Source organism: Perna viridis, chromosome 13, assembly GCF_037379345.1.
Source record: "Perna viridis isolate PV_CMFRI_1.1 ecotype Kerala chromosome 13, ASM3737934v1, whole genome shotgun sequence".
NCBI classification, from domain to species: domain Eukaryota; kingdom Metazoa; phylum Mollusca; class Bivalvia; order Mytilida; family Mytilidae; genus Perna; species Perna viridis.
This window is the reverse complement of record NC_142457.1, coordinates 23,818,952-23,839,602: the sequence shown is the minus strand read 5'-3', so window position 1 is coordinate 23,839,602 and position 20,651 is coordinate 23,818,952. Positions and strand designations below refer to the sequence as shown.

General features: G+C 34.5%; 3 protein-coding genes across 4 annotated transcripts in view; 2 read left to right on the top strand and 1 right to left on the bottom strand.

Annotated features, from left to right (window-relative positions):
- Positions 1-20,651, top strand: part of LOC148600066 (uncharacterized) — a 116,076-nt gene that overhangs the window by 87,558 nt on the left and 7,867 nt on the right. The gene's annotated exons all lie outside the window — the stretch shown is intronic.
- LOC148600067 (U6 snRNA-associated Sm-like protein LSm5) lies at positions 1,164-12,639 on the bottom strand. Its single transcript, XM_088558983.1, has 5 exons — positions 12,519-12,639; positions 9,799-9,894; positions 8,257-8,284; positions 6,223-6,295; positions 1,164-1,435 (listed from the first exon to the last, which is right to left on the bottom strand). Exons 1-5 carry the CDS (start codon positions 12,559-12,561, stop codon positions 1,403-1,405), a joined length of 273 nt encoding a protein of 90 aa, XP_088415109.1. The 5' UTR covers positions 12,562-12,639; the 3' UTR covers positions 1,164-1,402.
- Positions 12,740-20,651, top strand: part of LOC148600061 (triple functional domain protein-like) — a 210,575-nt gene continuing 202,663 nt past the window's right edge. The window contains exon 1 of one of the 2 annotated variants that reach the window (XM_088558975.1): positions 12,740-12,917. In XM_088558975.1, the coding sequence (XP_088415101.1) occupies positions 12,851-12,917 (67 nt within the window). In that variant the 5' untranslated portion in view covers positions 12,740-12,850. The remainder of the gene's footprint in view (positions 12,918-20,651) is intronic. The other variant, XM_088558978.1, reaches the window with a different exon arrangement.

Here is a 20,651-nt window from a genome sequence, read left to right as displayed (position 1 = left end):
TTAGGTTAAAACCGCAAAAAGCATCATTTTTGATTTTCAAGAGCACTTAATAATTAGTCATCCAGCAACTTCAGCCAAAGGAACCTTGCAGGCCTTACCAAAGGTATCATTTACTCAATTCCATGTTTCTATATAATGTAAGTATCAGTTTGAATTTGCTTTTCAAGATATTAGCCTATAAAATGCTTCAAAGACACAGCTTGATATATCTACAACTGAAGAGGTGGAATCTTGAAGAATAACAACAGAAAAATGGTCAAAGAACTTAAAACTTGTAATACTTAACTTGGTCATGATTATATTGATAAGACAGACCAATGGACTAAATGCTTTCTAGATTCCCATTAGTTTTTCTTGAGGTCAGCATTTTTCTATAGTTTGAAACATACCAGCAAAATATTTTTAGTCTCTTTTGAGGCCTACTTATGAAAACATTCTAGTCTATTCGTAAAATCAATCCAAGCCTACCTTTTGTCTTACAGAACCTTGTGATACCATTTCACAGATTTAACAAATTATTGTGTGTGTACAAGGAAAACGTTTTATGGCCCCTAAAAATTAAACAATTCCAGTCTCAACCCCAAAATCAATCCCAGCCTTGCTTTTGAAGTCTTGTGGATTGACACTTTGCCATACAATTTCAATGAGATCCATACCCTTTTATTTCAGTTACCCTCCAGACTTCAGGAAAATGTTTGTTTCTGACCACTTACATGTATTCCTAATTGGTTTCTCCAGTTATCAGTAAAATGTTTGTTTCTGACCACTTATGCCCAAATTGGTTCAAGTATAGACCTGTGATTTATTACAGATCTGGTTCAAGTAGTGACCATAAAAATCAATTCCAGAATTCCAGCAGCATACCATTTATAAGTTGCAAGTTTTTGGGAGTATAAAAATTGTGAAAACGTCATTCTTGCCTTTCAAGAGCAATAACTCTTATTAGTCTACCTTAAGCCCTGAAGCAATGAATTGCGAAAACATTATTCTCGTCTTTCAAGAGCAATAACTCCTATGAGTCTACCTTAAGGTTCAGAGCAATGAATTGTGAAAACATCATTCTCGTCTTTCAAGGGCAATAACTCTTATGAGTCTACCTTAAGCCTCGAAGAAATGGAGACACCTTTATTTTCTGTATCTTTTATAGATTTTGAGATAAAACATTGCTTTGATTTTCATTTATTGTCTTTTTTTAAAAAAGATTTTAACAAACATCCAACAAAACTAATCTTTGTACAGTCTTACATGAAACATGGTCATAATGAAACATAGAATAAATGATACCATTAATGTGTATGACAGATGTAAAATGTGTGTATTGCATTTATGACACTGTCAGGTAAATGTTGACTTCCTTGAGATTTTGAAACCATGTGACTGTTGTCATGACAACAAACGTCTGCTACATCTCTGGACCTTCTCCACCAGGTACAAGCTGAAAATGAGAGTAGAACAATTTTCAAGTAAAAAGATTGGTTATATTATAACATTCTAAGCATTCTAAGATTCAAGAGAGGTGAAAAAATCCAAACAACAAAGAGTGATGACTAACCAAAATGAGGGCATGTACAGTTACACTTCAATTACTTCCACAATTCTTTCTGAAAAACAGGAGGGCATGTGTACGGTATGCAGAGCTTGGATTGGCCTTTGCCTTCCTTTTGTTGGAGAATTTTGTGCAAAATTTAGGCAAAAGTGATAAAATGGTAATCTGGAACCCCCTTCTGTAAATTTCTGGATCTTATTCACCACTGATCAAAATGTTACTTCATATTGTGTCAATTTAGTATGATTAGAAGTGACTTTATAGGTAACTGTAGTAAATGTGTATTGACAGTAAGAAATGGAATTATTAATGGACTGTAAACAGTAACCTATTTTAAATGTACACACCAAATATGGATTGATCACATTAATAGCAGTGAATTCAATGGTCTGACTGACCTATGTCAATATAGTATGAAGTAAAACTTGGTCCATTTTTGTCATGTTTACAGTGCCAATAATATGATGAATACCTTAGTATGCCTCAACCTAAGAATCATGCAAAAGCAGGGATTCATGTTCTCCGCAGATCTTTTGCACAACATAATTGTTCCTGAAAACCCTTCATAATGCCATTTATTTTAAACCATGGAAGCATCAATGAAAATTGTACTTAGAAGATATTTACAGTAAAAAAAATTGAATTGACTATTAAAAAATTAACGAAATTTTCCGACAAAATTGAACACACTTTGACACTATAACCAGTCAAATTTCAAAGGAAAACAAACATTTATAACTGCAGGGGTTGACATTAAGTTTTTTTTAGCTAGGTAGCCCAAAGGACTTTCTGATGAAAAAATTAGGTAGTCCTTAAAATTATCTTGCAGCCCTGTCTTTAAGTATAGTAAAATTTTAATAATTAAATTTAGGTAGCCCAAAGGACTACCCATTAAAATTTGAAGGTGGTCCTCTCTCAAATTAGGGTGGCACAGAATTACCAGACTATTGTTAGTATCGAACCCTGAACTGGTCTATCAAGAAAATCTAGGCTACATGTGTACTTCAGATTTTAAAGAGTAATCAAGGGAATCAAGATTCTAGGGGAAATCAAAAGAATGCATTCCATGGACAAAGACCAGATATGGAAGAGTAATCAAGTGAACCAAGATTCATGGGGAAATCAAAAGAATGCAATCCAGGGACAAAGACCAGACATGGAAAACAGACAAACACAACAAAGAACATAAAGTAACTAAAACAACACATACAAAGTAACAAAAGTAAATAAGCAACTCGGACTCCACAAAAAAACTGGGAGCATGTACTAGGTGCGCCAGTAGAGTACGCATCCTCTGTTTTTCTTCAAACACCTGCTGAGTTGATCTTAAAAAGTCAAGTTTGGGGTAGACGAAAGAGAAAAAGAAAACTATGACACAAATCAAAAACATCAAATTGATAATGAATCCTTCTCTGCATGATTTTTAGAAAGAGTTAACTGTCATACTTAAAAAATGATAAGAACATGGATAAAAAGTTTAGGTGAAGAAAACTATAACAATATACACAAAAAAAAATGAAACACAAGCAATTAAGATTCCACTAAAAACAGAGAGTATGGACCTGGTGCACTAGTAGAAAAAATGTCCTATATTGTTCATCTAAAAGTGGTTATAGTTTTAAAGATTTTTGTTTGAAGATTTAAAAAATTCAAATGGACTATAAAAACTAGAAAAATAGAAAAACTGTGAGCAATGTTCACTTAATTGATACCCCCAGTTCCTCATTTGATAACATGCACCTTTATGATTTGGATCAAAATAAAAAATAAGAAGTGTGCAATGGGAATAGTGGTATGTACTTACTGATTCTATGAAAATTCCCTTCAATTATGTAGGAGGAGTAATGGATAAATTATGAATTACTGAATAACAGAAGAAAGGAAGTAGTAATGGAAGGAAAGATGGACACCCCTATCTCTATATATCCCCTTTGCAAATGTTCTCCATGACCTAATTTCAAATGGATCCAGTGCTAATAAGAACTGATCCATAATCATAACAAAATCACCACAAGTTTGGGAAAATTTCAACTGTGAATTGCATTAATGATGTCCCAGTTCTAAATCAGGTTACACAAAATAACCTGGTTTGCTAAAAGAGAACCAACCAATCAGAAATCTTTTTATAAATCAAATTATTCGAACATAGCATTGTAGCATTAGATCTTAATCTCTAATGTATTTAGGTTATCATTGGTGCATATTATTCATTTCTCCATATACATTCTTTTTTCTAATTGAAAATAAAATGTTAAGACCACAATTAAAAGTTTTGACAAAAAGGAAGGAATAATTTTTAGAAAGAGTAATCAAGGGAACCAAGGTTATAGCGGTAATCAAAAGAATGTAATCCAGGGACAAAGACCAGACATGGAAAACAGACATACACAACAAAGAACATAAAGTAACTAAAATCATACATACAAAGTAACAAAAGGAAATGAGCCATTGGACTCCACTAAAAACTGGGAGCATGGACCAGATGCACCGGTAGGGTAAGCGTCCTCTGCTTTTCTAGAAACACCCCTAGCATTCCTTAAATCAAATGCTTATTATACTGAAGTAAGTCATTAACATTAAACTGTCAAGTTTACACAAAACCTTCCTTTACTTATCGAATTGGAAAAAGTGAAAAACTACAATATATTGATACCCTTAAGTCTAAATTTGATAACAAGCACCTCAAAATTGATTTGGATCCAAATCTCAAATGCACCTGAACATATGTAATAAAGATTCTGTGAAAGTTTCATTGAATTCCATTCAGTAGTGTAGGAGGATTAATGGATAAGAGAGAAATACTCTTATACATTGTATTACGTTAAGTGGGGAAGACTTTGTTGCTTATGTCATGCTGATATAACTGAGGACGAGATACATTTCCTAACAGAATGTAACTTTTATAATATCATGAATTATTTATTAGTTCATGGTATTATAAAAGTTACATTCTGTAAGCAAATGTTATCAATATACTTAGTACACTTTTTGCCCATATTGAAGGAAGTGAAATTTTCAAAACTTTACCATATGTAAACATTTAATACAACTTTTGAAATATTTTCCAAGACAAACTGCAAACTGAATTTTAAACACTTATTTGAAATGCAAATGTTCATTTATTCAAATTAATTTTTCCTTATTCTTTGTTTTACCTCTTTTGTCCATCAAATCATTCAATTTATTATTTTGAAGTGACTTATAGGTCCAATGGGCCGGGTGTTTCCATGCCTTGAGTTAAATCATGACTATTATTGAAGAAACAGTCTTTATGAAAATCAGACAGAAGGTAATTCATGCATGTCAAAAACCCACCAAATTCAGTTTTATTTATTGTTCAGAAACAGTTACTGACCATATAACCGGCCTTAGTTTTTCATTTGGTTGTTGTGCTTTTGAGGTAAAATTATATAGATTGTACTTTACAAGAGTTATCATTCTTGATTTGGTTACATTTGGTAGGTTTTAGTGGTAGATAAATGTATGCTTTTCTAAAAAGTGCAGATCTGAATGCAGAAATGATTATCGTTATGTGAAAGTATAGCGTATATAGACTGAAAAAGCATTGTTTGTTTGGTGGGTTTTTCTACACCATGAATCATCTTACTATTAGCAGCGTCTGAATTTTATATGGACTGGTACTTAATGTGTTACACATGTCACCAAACTAATTACTTACTGTATTCCCATATTTATAAATGACTACTGAAAGTCTATGTTTTCTGTATGGTAAACCTCCAAATTGATATCTGGGTTTTAACTTCAAATTTTGGCTTGGTAGCCTGTATGTATAGTTCTTACAATCACTGTAGAAATTTTAGTAGCCCACACCAAATTTTAGGAGCCACTGGCAAGTTTCAAATCCTGGATATGGATCAAAATCTAAATTAGGACTGGAGGTGCACAATGGGAATATGTATTACAGGTTTTTTTCTTCCATTCAATGGTGTATGAGGAGTAACAGATAATAAATGGGTATCCCTGCTTAAAGGAAGTATGGACAGAAGGAACTATGAACTGAATGCCAGACACCCCCGTCACTATATACCCCGCTTAACAAAGTACATGTATAACCATAAGACCTCAAAAATGTTGTAATGATTGATTGAATATTGTTTAATGTCCTATGGCAGATATCACATGCATTTCCGGAAGAAATCAACTGACCAATTGAACAGACCATGCTTTGTACTAATCTGACACGCTGAGCAGAAATTTTGTTGTGCTACATGCATCTCATAGAAGTCACAGCCAACAGGAAGTCTTGCCACTACACTATTATTCTGACTGAGCCAATCAGTCATTACTCTATACCCTTGAATACAGCTTGCTTTGCAGAGGCAAATATTTTTCACGTGAAATTCATGTTAATCGAGCTTCACATGAAATTCATGTGAAATTCACATGAAGGCTCCATTCACCTGAATTTCATGTGAACTGTGTCAATTAGTTTATTTGCTCCATTCATGTGAAAATCATGTGAAATTCGTGCGAAATAAGTTTGCCTGTGTACAGCTTGCTTTGCAGAGAAGCAGTGACTACCAATTTTAAAGTCTTTAGTGTGACGGCCACAGATTGAACCAACGACCTACCACACTACAGGCCAGCACACAACCCGACACCACTAAGTATAAAAAAAATAAGACCTCAGAATGTCTTAACAAATTTCTACTTACCATAGTGATATTATTTCCATTTAGTAAAATCTGGTCTAATTTTGTGACTCTTCTTCCTTCTGGAGTACTCTCACTGTAAAAATGATTGCCAACAGTAAAACCTGTCTAAACTGAACCCCTTTAGGAATTTAAAATTTGTTTGGTTTACACAAGTGGTTGATTTTTAGTTTTAACAGATTCAAGATACATTAAAATTTATATTATGGGATTTAAAAAAAATATTTGGGTTTCGGCTTAGACAAGTATCACTGTACAATTATTTTCTTCAAAATAATGGTTACTTTATTTCTGTGTACATGTATTTAGTACATGTATACATATTCACTGAATTTTATGTAACAGTTGACTGCGTTTTAGCCATTTATATAACACTTGACTGTGTTATAGCCATTTATGTAACAGTTGACTGTGTTTTAGCCATTTATGTAACACTTGACTGCGTTTTAGCCATTTATGTAACAGTTGACTGCATTTTAGCCATTTATGTGTCACTTGACTACGTTTTAGCCATTTAAAATAAAGAAAGCATGCAATTCTTAGTAGCAACAAGTTGGTAGTTTTTCAGTGTAGGAGGTAAGATTGACAGAATTTTAATTTTCAAAATATCAGAAAGATTAGTATTAATGGAACATTAAGTGATACCCTGCATCGTAACTACGAAAAATGGGGATGGCCAAATGATCAAAATGGCCTCACTCGATAACTACATTTAGGATGGCCAATAGATCGAAATAAACTACATTTAGGATTTCAGTGCTTGCCTTTAGCGACCTACCCGAAGCCTGGGCAAGTAAAAATTGATTTGGACTAGTGAAATTATGAGTACAATTCTTGTTTTGGGCTAGTTGAATCCTATACATTTCTCTATTATTCCGGTTAGTCATTGAGAATTTTGAAGGAAACGACTGGGATTTTGTTGAAAATTATACTTAACCTGAATTTTATGATACTAAAAAACAACAAAAAGTTTTTTAAAAAAATACATTTATCTGTTCTCAAGTTTTCACCTGGAAACTTTTGGGGGATGTACATATGGATCGACATGCAATTTTTCCATTAGTATCACACAATACCTTGCCATTTTGTGTGGCAGGGTATAAAAAGTTGTGTATTACAGAAATACTGTAATTACTAATATTTCTTGTTGTTAAATGTCTAACCTACATGTATCAAAAAGATCAAAACAGCCTTTGAAGTTACATGAAAAATTACTAATAAAAACCATGAAATTTGAAGAAAAAACATGAGAATTAAGCAAAACTTTGATAATACTTTTCAGACAGGGGGTTTTAATGGTTTGATTTACATCAGCAATACTAGATGTTGTCTAGCAAGCTATTTTCTGACTTGGTGCCACTCTAACTGTATGGAGTAGGTTAGATTGTGCTATAGTTTATCTTATTGGGCCAAATGGATAAATAAATAGGACTCTCCATACCAACCACAATTTGTGGGGTTGTTGAATGAAAGTCTAGCAATTTAATTTTGTTATGTATGGAGAAGATTGGTTCGTATGGTCTCTGGAAGATATTCAAATGCACGTCTACTTGAGTTGAGGAAATGTGAGTACAGCACGAACTAAAAAGATAAAATCATTAAAAAATTGTTATAAATTGTGTCAAACACAGAATCTGCCTCGTTGCCGTAAAGTTCTGTTTATGGCATGAAGTGTTTCGATCACTTATTTTGGTGACAGACCTGAAATTGCATCTCATGAAATGGGATCCCATAATGAAGTTGCATACAAAATTTATAGTGGCTGTAATTTATAGTTGCTGTGAAAAAATATTTAGAAAAAATTTGGTATTTGACCAATTTGGTAAACAGGAAGATGAAGTGTTCCTGACCTGAAATCACATCCCACAATATGGGGCCCCATTCTGAAGTTGCGTACCAAATATTTCGTGGTTGTGATTTATAGTTGCTGCGAAAAAGTTTTACCCCCTGCCCGTCGACCTACAATCACCATTCCATAATCCTATTTGCATGAGTGCAACCCCGCCAAAAATAGAAAATATTCCTGTAAATACTTACAATTCTGTAACATCCTCTAGCACCATGTCTGTTTGAATTAAGGAAAGTTACTCAAAGGGAGACAACAAACTAACCCATACATAATACACTTCTTGTAAAGGCCAATTTACATGCAAATCAAAAAAGCAAGGAGGCATACAGGGGCTGCTCTGGCTTCCAGAATTGTGTCGCAAGAAATATCTCCAGCTGCCATTTTTTGTTGCCAATTTTCAGAAATTAGAGCCAAAGGGTGCCAAAAAAATGATAGTATTAAGTCTACTGATGAATTATCTTTGTCAATTCATCAAAATATAAACTTCTCAATATTCATGACATACATGCATGTACCAAGATTCACTCTTGATGCATGTATAAAGCAGGTTTTTAGCTCTAGTCTGTCACTTTCATATGCATAAAATAATGAAGTATTACTCCAGAAACTGGTATTTTATTTCTATCAAGGACTTTATATAACTATTCTCATATAGCCCCCGATTATATAACATGTTCACCTTTGTCCTTTATGGTCTAATTTATCTTACAATATAATTTGATTTTTTTAAAATTTTTAACAAACTTAAAATTTCTAGCAAACATCATTTTGTACCATGGACCATTAATTGTGTCCCAGTTAATTATTTTAATATCTGAGTAGTATTTCCTTAATTAGATTTTGGGAATCCCCATTCTAATTGTTTACCAATTTTCCCGCCAAAAAAGCCACAAGGCAAAAGTGTGTATAGACACTTCTTGATGGTATAATCATTGTTAATTGGATTTAACTTATTCTGTTATTAGGTAAGTCTGTTTCTGAATGTATCACAGGGCTGTGAAGCTTGTACATGTACGTATCCACATGCACATGGCCATAATTGTGTTTGTCTTTGACCAGATGATGAGAGTTTTGATTGGCTCAATAATATATTTACATTTGATTGACACCTCCCATGAGGATATTGTCAGTCATGGTCGCCTGGTATAATTACCTTTAATTGCCTTCAGTTGTAAATTGGTCATGGTCAATTAACTCTGACCAGGTGTCAACACAATTGTTTAATTAGAGAGAATATCCGTTGCTGATTAACTTCCTGTCAGTTTTAATATACAAAACCTAGGCGCCAAGAAAATCGCCAACTGATTATTTTTGTCGCCATATAAAATAAAAAATTGCAATGGTTAGAACCTTAGACCCCCCCCCCAAAAAAAAAAAAAAATAAATAAAATTAAAGGGGTATATGCATTTACCCTCTAGCAAAAAATGGAAATGAGGTAGTCAAGATCATTTAGGCATGCCGAAATACCTTTTTTTATTATTACAGTGCAACCCATCTTAACGAATCCTGTTTGGACTTTTTACAACAATGGCTTGATTTAGAAATTATTAAGTTTACCAAGGTTAAAATACATTTAAACTGATAAGACGGGACTACAAAAAACATCTGGTTCAGACAGGTTTTGGAATTTTTTTTTCAGGGTTCAATTTAGACAGGTTTCACTGTATATGTCCTTCTCTCATTCTCTAACTCTGCAGCAGTACACATAGCACATTGTTACAAAGGATACTGACATAGTCATCAAAACCCAGTAATGTTCCAACGATTTCTTTGTCATTCTTCATCACAATGTGTATACGAGAACCAATACATTTGTCAACCAGTTCTGGAAAATAAAGAAAAAGATGCAATCACTGTTGGGGGTTTGTGAGGGTCTTTTCTTCTGTATATTTTGTTTAGGTTCTGTAAGAACTACAGCAGAGAAGATTAATTGCACAGCTGATAATGATGTATAATCACAAATCTTCAATTTTCCACAGGCCAGTCAATGACAAGTAGAAGTTTTGGTAAGTTCTATTTAAAAAAATTACATTTTTGTCTATATAATCTATTACAAAAACTTCGCCCCATGCAGGTCCGGGTGTTAAAAGAATAGGCCTGCAGCAGCGCTAAGCTTGTCATAGAAGGCGACTAAAAAGTGCACAGAACCCTAGCCGGGGGCTAGGGCGCTCTGCCCACAGAGCAACTGGGATGTGTGCCTCAGGTGGTGGAATGGGGTACCCCTGGCGTGTTACATGCTGGGGTTGTCAGGCTATAATACGGAAAACCTGACCGCAAACCATAGTGGTGCACAGTGTTGGGAAAGATGCCATGTTCCTCGCACGTTAAAAAACCCTACTGTGGTATTCTCCCGGAGTAGGAACCATAGGGCTCCGCCACAGGAGGCTAAATTGCCCGACCTTACCCACCTTTCCCTATTTCCAGTGGCAATCAAAATTTGTCAACCCCATTGTCCTTTTGTCCCATCCCTTTTTCTTTTCATCATCATTTCATGTTCATTTTATCATCAATTTCATGTTCATTGTCTGAATATAGCTGAAATATTGCTGCTCGGACATTAAACCCCAACAAACAAACCAACAAATACAAAAATTTCTCCCAGTCAAAGACAAAAGGGAGAAGTGAGCACAAACAAGGAGAAGTTTTTGCTCATTTCTCCGTCTGGATTATGCCCTGGACCACCATACCAATATTTTAGTTGTTGCTCAGGTTGTATACCTTCTCTCAATAGAAAGGACCACTAAAATCAAATAAAAGCAAGAACTTGTCTCATACCCTGTAATACTCCACTCAAAATCTTGTTTACATGTCCAAAACAGGAGCTACACTACCATCTACTTAAATTTTAATTTCTCCACTCTTCAAAGTGTAGTCACCACTTTCCTCCAGTGTGACTCCATTGTGTCTTCACTCCATTATAAACGGAGATGAAATATAGCTTCATTCATTTTTTCTGTATACAGTCCTTTAACCGATTCGCGCAAGAGTTTGATGGACCAATAGCCCTTGACTGATTGATTGCTGATGGGTCAATAACCGATGAACGGTGACTGATCTTATCACAGCTTTATGTAAAATGACAGATGATGTATTTAAAATAAAACAAATGTTGAATAAAAGTATAAATTGATGTTTAAATTTATTGCATTATGTAAATACGTGTAAAATTGACACAGAAAACACCGGAAAATGTTAAATATATTGACCACTTTGTGGTCACTTGATGCGATCACTGGTTTAACAGATCGGTTATACGGATCAATGACTGATTGGAAACTGATCAGTGATCAATGACTAATTGCAATTTTTGTTGCACGGACCAGTTCAGGTACTGTGTTAATATATATAACTCATATGATTTTAAACTTTAAGAATCAATAAATGTATATTGTCATGTAAACAAAAGAATTAAATTACAAGTAAATTTTGAAATGGTGACTCCACTGTGTTTGATGGAGACATTGTGACTCCTCATAAAGTCTCCACTGTGAAGCGTGGAGAAATAAAATTTAGTGTCAACAGTTGTGTACTTTATATGCTCCCAAAGGAGTTAAGTTGTAATAGAGACGTCCAAAAATGGTAAAATGAAAATTAAGGACCTTAAAAACTGCACAAACTTTTTTTTAAATTGCATGATGGCAGATTTGTTTTTTTTTTAGTTTCAGGTATGTGAACTTACTCGAACTTCTATGTTATCATGACCTCACAAAAAACATGAGAAAAGTTGAACACTCTATCCCCTAACTCGGCCTAAGATAAAAAAAAAATGCTTGGCTGAGAAGCAGTAATGGCCCAAGACCTTCTGCATCCATGCTACCCTGAATGTTCCAAAAGTAACAAGCTCCGCCTACTCTCTATTATGGTTCAAAATGTCAACAAAACAGGGTCTCTCGTAGAAAATTATTGAAACTTCAACAATAAATGTAATTTTTGTAGCAAATTTGTTATCAGCATACAGGAACATGATTCTTAAATCGAACTAGGTAGGTGTGACATGCACAATTTCAACTTGAAAGTCATTACAAGCGGTTGAAGGGCAATACTCAGCAGAACTGTTAAATCTCCAACCTTTTGTATGGCACATCGTTCTGACCCCAACCCCACATATGAATATCCAAATAAAAGAGAGGATGGTTGCAGGATCAGAGAAAATTCGGACTAGGTCAAGGGAAATTCGGACTACCTGTTTCTATGGGAGCTTTCCATGATTCACTTGTCCCATCACCTTGTCCACCAGTCCCAAGATAAGAAAGCACAGCACTGAATAGTTTTCAATTTCACTGTGCATGTTTAACATGTATACTGTTTCAAAATTGTTGAAATAAATAATGACAAATACAATTTACTTTGAACTGGAAATATTAAATTCTAAATCTAAGCAAATGGAGTAGCAATAAAAAAAGAAAACATTATAAATGAGATCTTTATATCATAATGTGATTTAATTACCAAGTGGCAAGAGCTGGGATGGATTTGAAAAAGTAGTCGTCATGTTTCATGTGGTTTTGTTGACAAAGAAAGCTTCCGAGACACCTCGGAAATAAAGGTGCGTTTGATTTTTGAACATGAAAAGCTTTCTCGGGCTTTTCCTTATCAAGTTCGAAAGATGAATCATCGGAAGAGAACGAGCGCACCTTGCATGACAAATTATGACCGGAAGTGACGGAAACTGCCGAGAATTTCCGATGATAATAATTTTGATGGCCGAAAATGATGAAGATGCTTCACAAAGATGCTGAATTCTGTAAAACGCATGTAGAGCGTCTGATGGCGTACAAGACATGAACAATCAGGAATATAGGAAAGATGTAAACAATGAAAGAGAGTTGGAATTGTACAACCGTCCAGGTAATGACGAAAAATGAATGAAAATGACTGTTTTTGTTCGAAGTTTATCTCGACACGGTCCAGTGCATGTTGGTTGGCACCGAACTTAGCGGATAATTTTCCCCAAATAATTGCTCTCGTTGATTTTGTACTCAAAATTATAGAGTGTTTTCTTGACTTCCATCCTTTCTTTGTCTCAATTGACCCTTTTCCCTGAAAAAAAAAAATGCAATGACTGATACTGAGCCAAGCTTTGGAAACTTACTTTACTATCAACATTGACAACAGTGTTGAGAATTCCATGAATGCTATGAAAAACGCTTTGTAGTCCAAGATTATTGATGTGTGAATGCTGTTTTTTGTTTGTTTTTTTCGTTGTGTTTCTCGCTCTTCAGTCATTACAGTTCGAAATCATCAATGACATAATAACATTTTGAAATGAAACATGTAACTTTTGTCCTTTGCCACAATATTATAGAGGAATTTAGATATGGTCTAAAGTAGTTCTTCAATTTGTTGTGCATCTGTCTCTGCAACCTGCACAATGCTTAGTGAGTTCTCAAATACCACTTTGATTTGATGCACCATTGTGATCTTGGAGTCCGTATAATGTGTCCAGATTGAGTGGCATGTCTACTTGCAGGCTGTTGCTTTTGTGAGCTAGTACAATAGAATCCTGGCATAACTTGTCCATTTAAAGTTCAGAGAAGGGTCTGTTGGCTTGAACTACACGTAATATTATTTTCATGCAAAGAAACACATGCTACACGTAGAATGCAATTAACATACAGTGTTATTAGCGAGTGCCGCGAAGCGGTGTGAGCTCTACCGTTTTAACAGGTACTTTCTAAATTTCCCTTAAGGTTCCCCAATATACTAAGGAAAATAATGCATGTCCAGGAAGTAAAAAAAAGTGACTGTCCTTACATAGAAAACTCATCATTTCCTTCAATCAAACAAATAAAAAAATATAGGTTAAGTTTATGTTTCATTAAAAATAGATCCATCTTTTCTAATAGTTTTCAAGTCTTTTTCTAATTTGTTTTACTTATTTAAAGAGGTGAATGTTATGTTTATAAAAACTTCTGGAAACATGTGGATGTACATACGTGTATCTTTGCTGTTCCACTGTTGCTGTTGTCAAGAACCTAACCTGCCTCGGAAAAAAATATAACTTTGATTATATTATCAAAATCGAAGCATAGCTTTTCTAAGATAGGAAAGGCAATCATTTTCTTGTTTGGAATTTGCAGCTGTCGTCTGAAATTTGTTTATGTCACATGATATGTGTAAAATATTCCCACCATCTGTGCAGAACTGTAATATTTCCGGTATCTGTACAGATTGATCTGACAGGCCAAAACTGAAATGAATGTTGCTAGAGATGCCCTTAAAGGTTAAAAAATCTAAAGTATTGTGAAGTGTTATACAGTTATTGACCATTTTGAGAGCGAGGGGAAAGGGGTTATGCTCGTGCGGTTGGTATTTTGGGAAAAAAATTGTTAAAGTTATTTATTGAAAAAAAAATTCCCCATTAATTAACAAGACAGATTTTCCTTGCTGCTAAAATATAAATAAAAATATTGCACTTTTCATCCGGGTCGACTCCCGACCCTCTTTGAAATGTCCTTTATTATTTTTACGAGTCTCGCACAGACGTTACATGTATGGTAAAGCTCATGGTGCTCACTGGTTTAGCAGTGCCTACCCCATATTATCGCCATTTGAGAAGGACAGATTACAAAGTGTAGCAATGTTGTTTATTTTGTTTCGCTGCCTCCTTTTTAATGCTTAAAAATATGAACATCACTGGATACAATTGTAAGAAGAGGCCAATTCATCGAAATCAGGTCTTGGTACAAATGTATATAATGATTTTTAAGTTGCTGCTTGATCTAAGTCTAGTATGTCTAGGAAACAAACATACCAATACCTATACCTATACCTATACCTATACCTATACCAATACCAATACCTGTACCTGTACCTGTACCTGTACCAATACCTATACCTATACCTATACCTATACCAATACCTGTACCAATACCTATACCTATACCAATACCAATACCTGTACCAATACCAATACCTATACCAATACCAATACCTATACCAATACCAATACCAATACCTATACCTATACCAATACCAATACCTGTACCAATACCAATACCTATACCAATACCTATACCTATACCTATACCTATACCTATACCTATACCTATACCAATACCAATACCTGTACCTGTACCAATACCAATACCTATACCAATACCAATACCAATATCAATGAAAAAGAAACAAATTGTATGAAATTCAAATGTAATTGTACAATTCTAAGTCTTTTCCAATAGCTGTGTCTGCTCCTAGCCTGAACTGTCAATTCCAATATTCAATCATTAATTCAAATGATTTCTTATGTACATGTACAAGGTATATGAATGATATGGTGAATATGTCAAAGAGACAACAACCCTATCCAGATAAAAAATGTCAGCTCAAGGCCACCTGTGGGTCTTTAATGAACAATGAGGAAACCCTCATACCACAGGGCAGGCTGCAGCTGATCTAAAATAACGCTATGCTCAGGCACTTGTACAGGGAAATAGTTTCCTTTATAGATTCCAGCAACATACATATTATGTTAAAATGTACACATGTACTTAGATTTTTAAACAAATGAGCAAATAACAGTCTAGACCTGCTCCTCTATATTAATTTCTAATTATGTTGCCTGGAAGTTAAAAATGGTACTGAGCATTGTTACATAGAACCAGGAAGATGTGACACTGAATGCTTTAAAGAGTGGGATTAGATAGTGATAATAAAAAGACTTACACTGTACATGGTACTAATAACAATAGTTTGGCAAACCATTGGTTTAAAATTTGATTGGCCAGTATGCCTGAGATCTGCATTTCTCCAGGAGACCATTTATATCCAATTTGTAAATAACAATACTTGCACATGCATGTATTATAATACTTGTGAGAATTTTTTTTATATTTCTTATTTTCTACTTTAATTCATTATATACATATTCATATAGTTTACAGCCAGAGGTTAATTTAATTTTTAACTTGCATCCCTGGGGATCATCAGACTGACAAATCAATTAAGAAAAATAAAAAGAAATATATATATTCTATGTAAAATATATTTCATTAGTGTAACCTGCCTAAGGGTAAAAATACAAGTTTGCCTGAATACAGATATGTAAGGTCCTCAATACCAATCACAGTTTTTTTTTTTTCGAAGATATATAATTAAGAATTCAACACTGTTGAAGATGCAAGACAGAAAAGCTTGAGTGTAAGAATCCAAGATCTTTAATGGTGGATCGCTACGGTGTATCCATCTGCGCCATGAAAACTGATTTGTTCAACATGTCATAGTTTTCCTTTCCTCTTTCGTCTACCCCGGACTTAACTTTTTTATGAGCAATTTGGTGGGTGTTTCTAGAAAAGCAGAGGACGCTTACCCTACCAGTGCACCTGGTCCATGCTCCCAGTTTTTAGTGTAGTCCGAGTTGCTCATTTGCTTTTGTTACTTAGTAGGTATGATTTTAGTTACTCTATTTTCTTTGTTGTGTATGTCTGTTTTCCATGTCTGGTCTTTGTCCCTGGATTACATCCTTTTGATTACCGCTATAACCTTGGTTCCCTTGATTATTCTTTAATGAGGCTCTGTCTGCTGGTTTAGAGAATATCAAAAACTCACTAGAAGGTGTCTGAAATTGTTATAGTCTTGCTTTTTCTAATGTTGTTTCATTCTTTTTGTCTTTTTTTAAAATGAATATTGTAATAAGTTCGCCAATTCAGTATGCCTTGCTTGCCATTATTCCATTCTATAAATTTTCAAAATGTCATAAAACAATTTAATATGATGTCACATATGTCGCTTGTTTTGTCCCACCTATGGGTGAGATCAGGAAATCTCCCATGGCTGAAAATAGCAATTTCTGACACAAAAATATGAAAAAAAGTTTTTTGGTTAAACCTTAAACGTGTTTTAAAGGACAGGACTACCAAGAGTTTTTAGAACAAAAGTTAGCCTAACTAAATAACAAAATCCTTTTTTAGTTTTCTCACTATATAAATGACTCAGACCTTTTCAAACTGATTTTAAGGTGTGTTTTATTGTGAAATGTTGTCCACATAGGCAAGATTTAAAAGGGGGAGGGTTGTGATCATGCCAATGTACTTTAACCCCACCACATTTTTTGTGCCTGTCCCAAGTCAGGAATTTCTGGCCTTTGTATGTATTGTCTAGCTTTCACCTTTAAATAGTATGTTTTGTTATGAACTTATGTTACTTTAGTATATAGGGGAATATATTTTGGTGAATCTGTGTATAATGATGTTTTTGGGCCAGCTGCAGCAGCCCTGTGGTATGAGGATTTCCTCGTTGTTTATTGAAGACCAATGACCTCAGACTGACATTTTCATTCTGGTGGGGTTGTTGTGTCTGACATATACACCATTACTATTCCTGTTTATTATATGGTTTACAAAATGTATGTGCAAATTTGAATACCCTGCCCCATGTAGTGGTTAGGTATGAAGTGATACCCTGCCTTCATTGACAGCTGTGCGTGTCAGTCTGTCTGTCCTTCTGTCCATCTCTCGATGGTTTCCAGGTGAAACTTAAGGTTAAGCTAAAGCCAATATCTAGGACATGTGCAGAATAATGGGTCTGATGCCTTAAAATGGTCATATTTGGTGATTTTTTTGTCATTTTTTGCTGGATGTGGGCTCACCAGGGGTAACATATGGTCAAAAGTGCAATTTTCCCAAAGCTTGTATGATGACATATTATCTTTAAACAATCCTAATTTCGGGGATTTGATACATCGCATCTACCCAAAAGAACTTGAGATAAAGGATACTACAGACACTGTGAAGTCAGCCTCATATCTTGACCTACACTTAGAAATCGATAGAAAAGGAAAACTATTTACCAAACTTTACGACAAACATGATGACTTTTCATTCAGAATTGTCAACTTTCCTTTCATCTGTGGCAACATCCCTTCGGCTCCGGCATATGGAGTGTTCATATCACAACTCATACGTTATGCCAGAGCTTGCCGAAACTACACAGACTTTTTGTATTGCGCTAACAAATAGGCTTCTGGAACAGGGTTATGTTGCTACAAGATTGAAGTCATCACTGCAGAAGTTTTATGGTCGTCATCATGAACTTGTGGATCCTTATGGTGTATCCATCAGCACCATGAAAACTGATTTATTCAATGGGTCATGGTTTTCCTTTCCTCATTTGTCTACCCCGGACTTGACTTTTTAACTTGGCGGGTGTTTCTAGAAAAGCAAAGAACGCTTACCCTACCAGTGCACCTGGTCCATGCTCCCAGTTTTTTAGTAGAGTCCGAGTTGCTCAGTTACTTTTGTTACTTTGTATGTATGATTTTAGTTACTTTATGTTCTTTGTTGTGTGTATGTCTGTTTTCCATGTCTGGTCTTTGTCTCTGGATTACATTCTTTTGATTACCGCTATAACCTTGGTTCCCTTGATTACTCTTGTACCCTTTGATGGCCATTTAAGCCAAATATGGTCCATTGCAGTTGTAAGTAGAAGGTCAGGGGTCCTAAGAAGGGTCACTCGTGAAAAAAATGAGGATTTTTATGCAATTTTTGACTTTAGATCAGCCTAAAACAAGACTTAGTTAATTTAAGGGGTTTACATTGCGGGAGTGGAGAGAGACATCATTTTTCTATAGAATCCAGGTGAAATAAAGCACTATGAATCAATTCTGCTGTGGTTATAGAAGCCATGAAATGAGCCTTACCCCCTTAACCCCCCCCCCCCCCCCCCCCCCAAAAAAAAAAAAAAAAAAAAAAAAACTTTCGTGACCACCCTAACTCATGACCTCTTGTTCAGCTCTTAAGTCCCTATTTTTGATAAAACTCTATGTCAGATAGTCTCATTTTAAAGCACATGCTAACTCTGCTTGTAGATGAAATCAAATTGTGGTTTCCTGTAAGCTAAAAATAACATTGTAAAAACCCAAAATTCGGAAAAACAGTCTGGGACTCCCAGACCATATATCTGTGGTTCCCTTGTGGTAAGGGTTAATGATGAATTAAATTTAGGGTTGTAACATTGCTAAAAGCACAAGCACATGTCAAACTTAAGAAAAAATGATTTAACACTTCTATCTAACATTAACAACACAAGTGTAAACAACATATTTTAGAATAAATCTACATCTGTCAGAAACAAGATTTGAAGTCTGAAATTTGTATACTGGTAGTCTTGTTTCTAAATGTGTACATGTACATTTAGTGTAAGCCATCATAAATTTTGTAGAAAAAATTGCCATTTCTTTAAATTCAGATGAATTGAGATACATATGTTCATGTAGTTTATACCATGATCCAGCTATATACAATGTACCAACACTAATAAGCATAAAAATTTCATTCAAATCTGGCAATTTGTCACAAATTATTGATAGTTTGCACTATAGCTGCGAAACGTAGCTATAACTATTTTTTGTATTTTTTTAACGCTAGATCGCAAAATCAAAAAAAAAAACAAAAAAAGATCAAGAGCTACGATTTCGCAGCTACTTGCACTGCAACTAGATATTTAAGTTATAGCATATTTGCACTTCCAAGCAAAAATCTGTTCTGGTCAATCTGTACATTTATTTTAAATTTTGATGTTTACACTTCTGTTGTTTGCAAAACATGGCTGTAGTTTCATGTTTAGTGAAGGAAAGAAACAAGCAAATACTTAGAATACTGTATAAAGTAACGTTAAGCGAAGTTGCATTCTTAAAATCTTGACTAAAAGTGTCTTGAGAACTGTTGTCCTAGATTTGACCTTAGCAGAACCTTAACTTGATTGAGAACAAATAAAAAGATTGCATTCTAACTTTACTGAACTGTGTAATACAGGTACTATTCTATGGGTATATCATATGTCATACAATATGCATGTTATATACATGTACATGTATGTATCCTCATATACTTGTGTATGTGATTTTTGAGTTATTTTTGACCAATTATTCTCTCCTTTTGTGATTTTTTTCCAAATGTAAATATAAGAACAGATCAAAGAAATTTGTTCAAAGATTACAAAATTGTTAACTCCCTACAGGTACATGTAATACAATGTATGATAATCAGCTGACAGCTATAATTTTAAAGTTTTTGAATTGCCTTGTTTTGCATTTGTATTTCAAACTTTTGCAATGTCCCCTTTTTATGGTCTTTTTAGACCAGTGATGAGTACAATCAAAGAAAAGAGGGCTATTAAGTGGTTTTATCAAAAGGGAAAGCAGGGGTAAAAGTAAGGAAATACAAGCTGGAAACCCAGACTTAACTTTTGCTTAGTATTTTCTATACATTCAACTAAATCTTACCCAGCTTTTTGGAGCTCAGAATCTTGAGCTATTAGACACCTGCTAATTTTTATCCCTGGAAAGGACACTATATAAACAGGACCACTTCCAGCCTACACTGGTATATACATATATTCTGAGCATCATCTGAATGCTGAGCCAAGTTCAGTATTTTTATTGATGATCTATTAGTTAACCCCAATGTAATAAACAGGGGGCTTAAATTACCTGTCCAGGTGTATAATTTACCTGATTTGAATTTGTTAATTACAAGTTCATGCTTGACTGACCAGCTGCTGGTCACCAGCATATGATCTAGGATCCTCAATTGAACTTATATTTAAAAAAACTAGGACACCCTAAATTAAGAAACATCCTGATTT

Excerpts from the sequence above, each read along its gene's own strand:
- LOC148600067 (XM_088558983.1), bottom strand. The coding sequence starts at position 12,561 with ATGACGACTACTTTTTCAAATCCATCCCAGCTCTTGCCACTTG. Across the intron at positions 9,895-12,518 it reads ATCCCAGCTCTTGCCACTTG|AACTGGTTGACAAATGTATT; the intron begins GTAATTAAATCA and ends TTTATTTTCCAG. Across the intron at positions 8,285-9,798 it reads GGGTTTTGATGACTATGTCA|ACATGGTGCTAGAGGATGTT; the intron begins GTATCCTTTGTA and ends TAATTCAAACAG.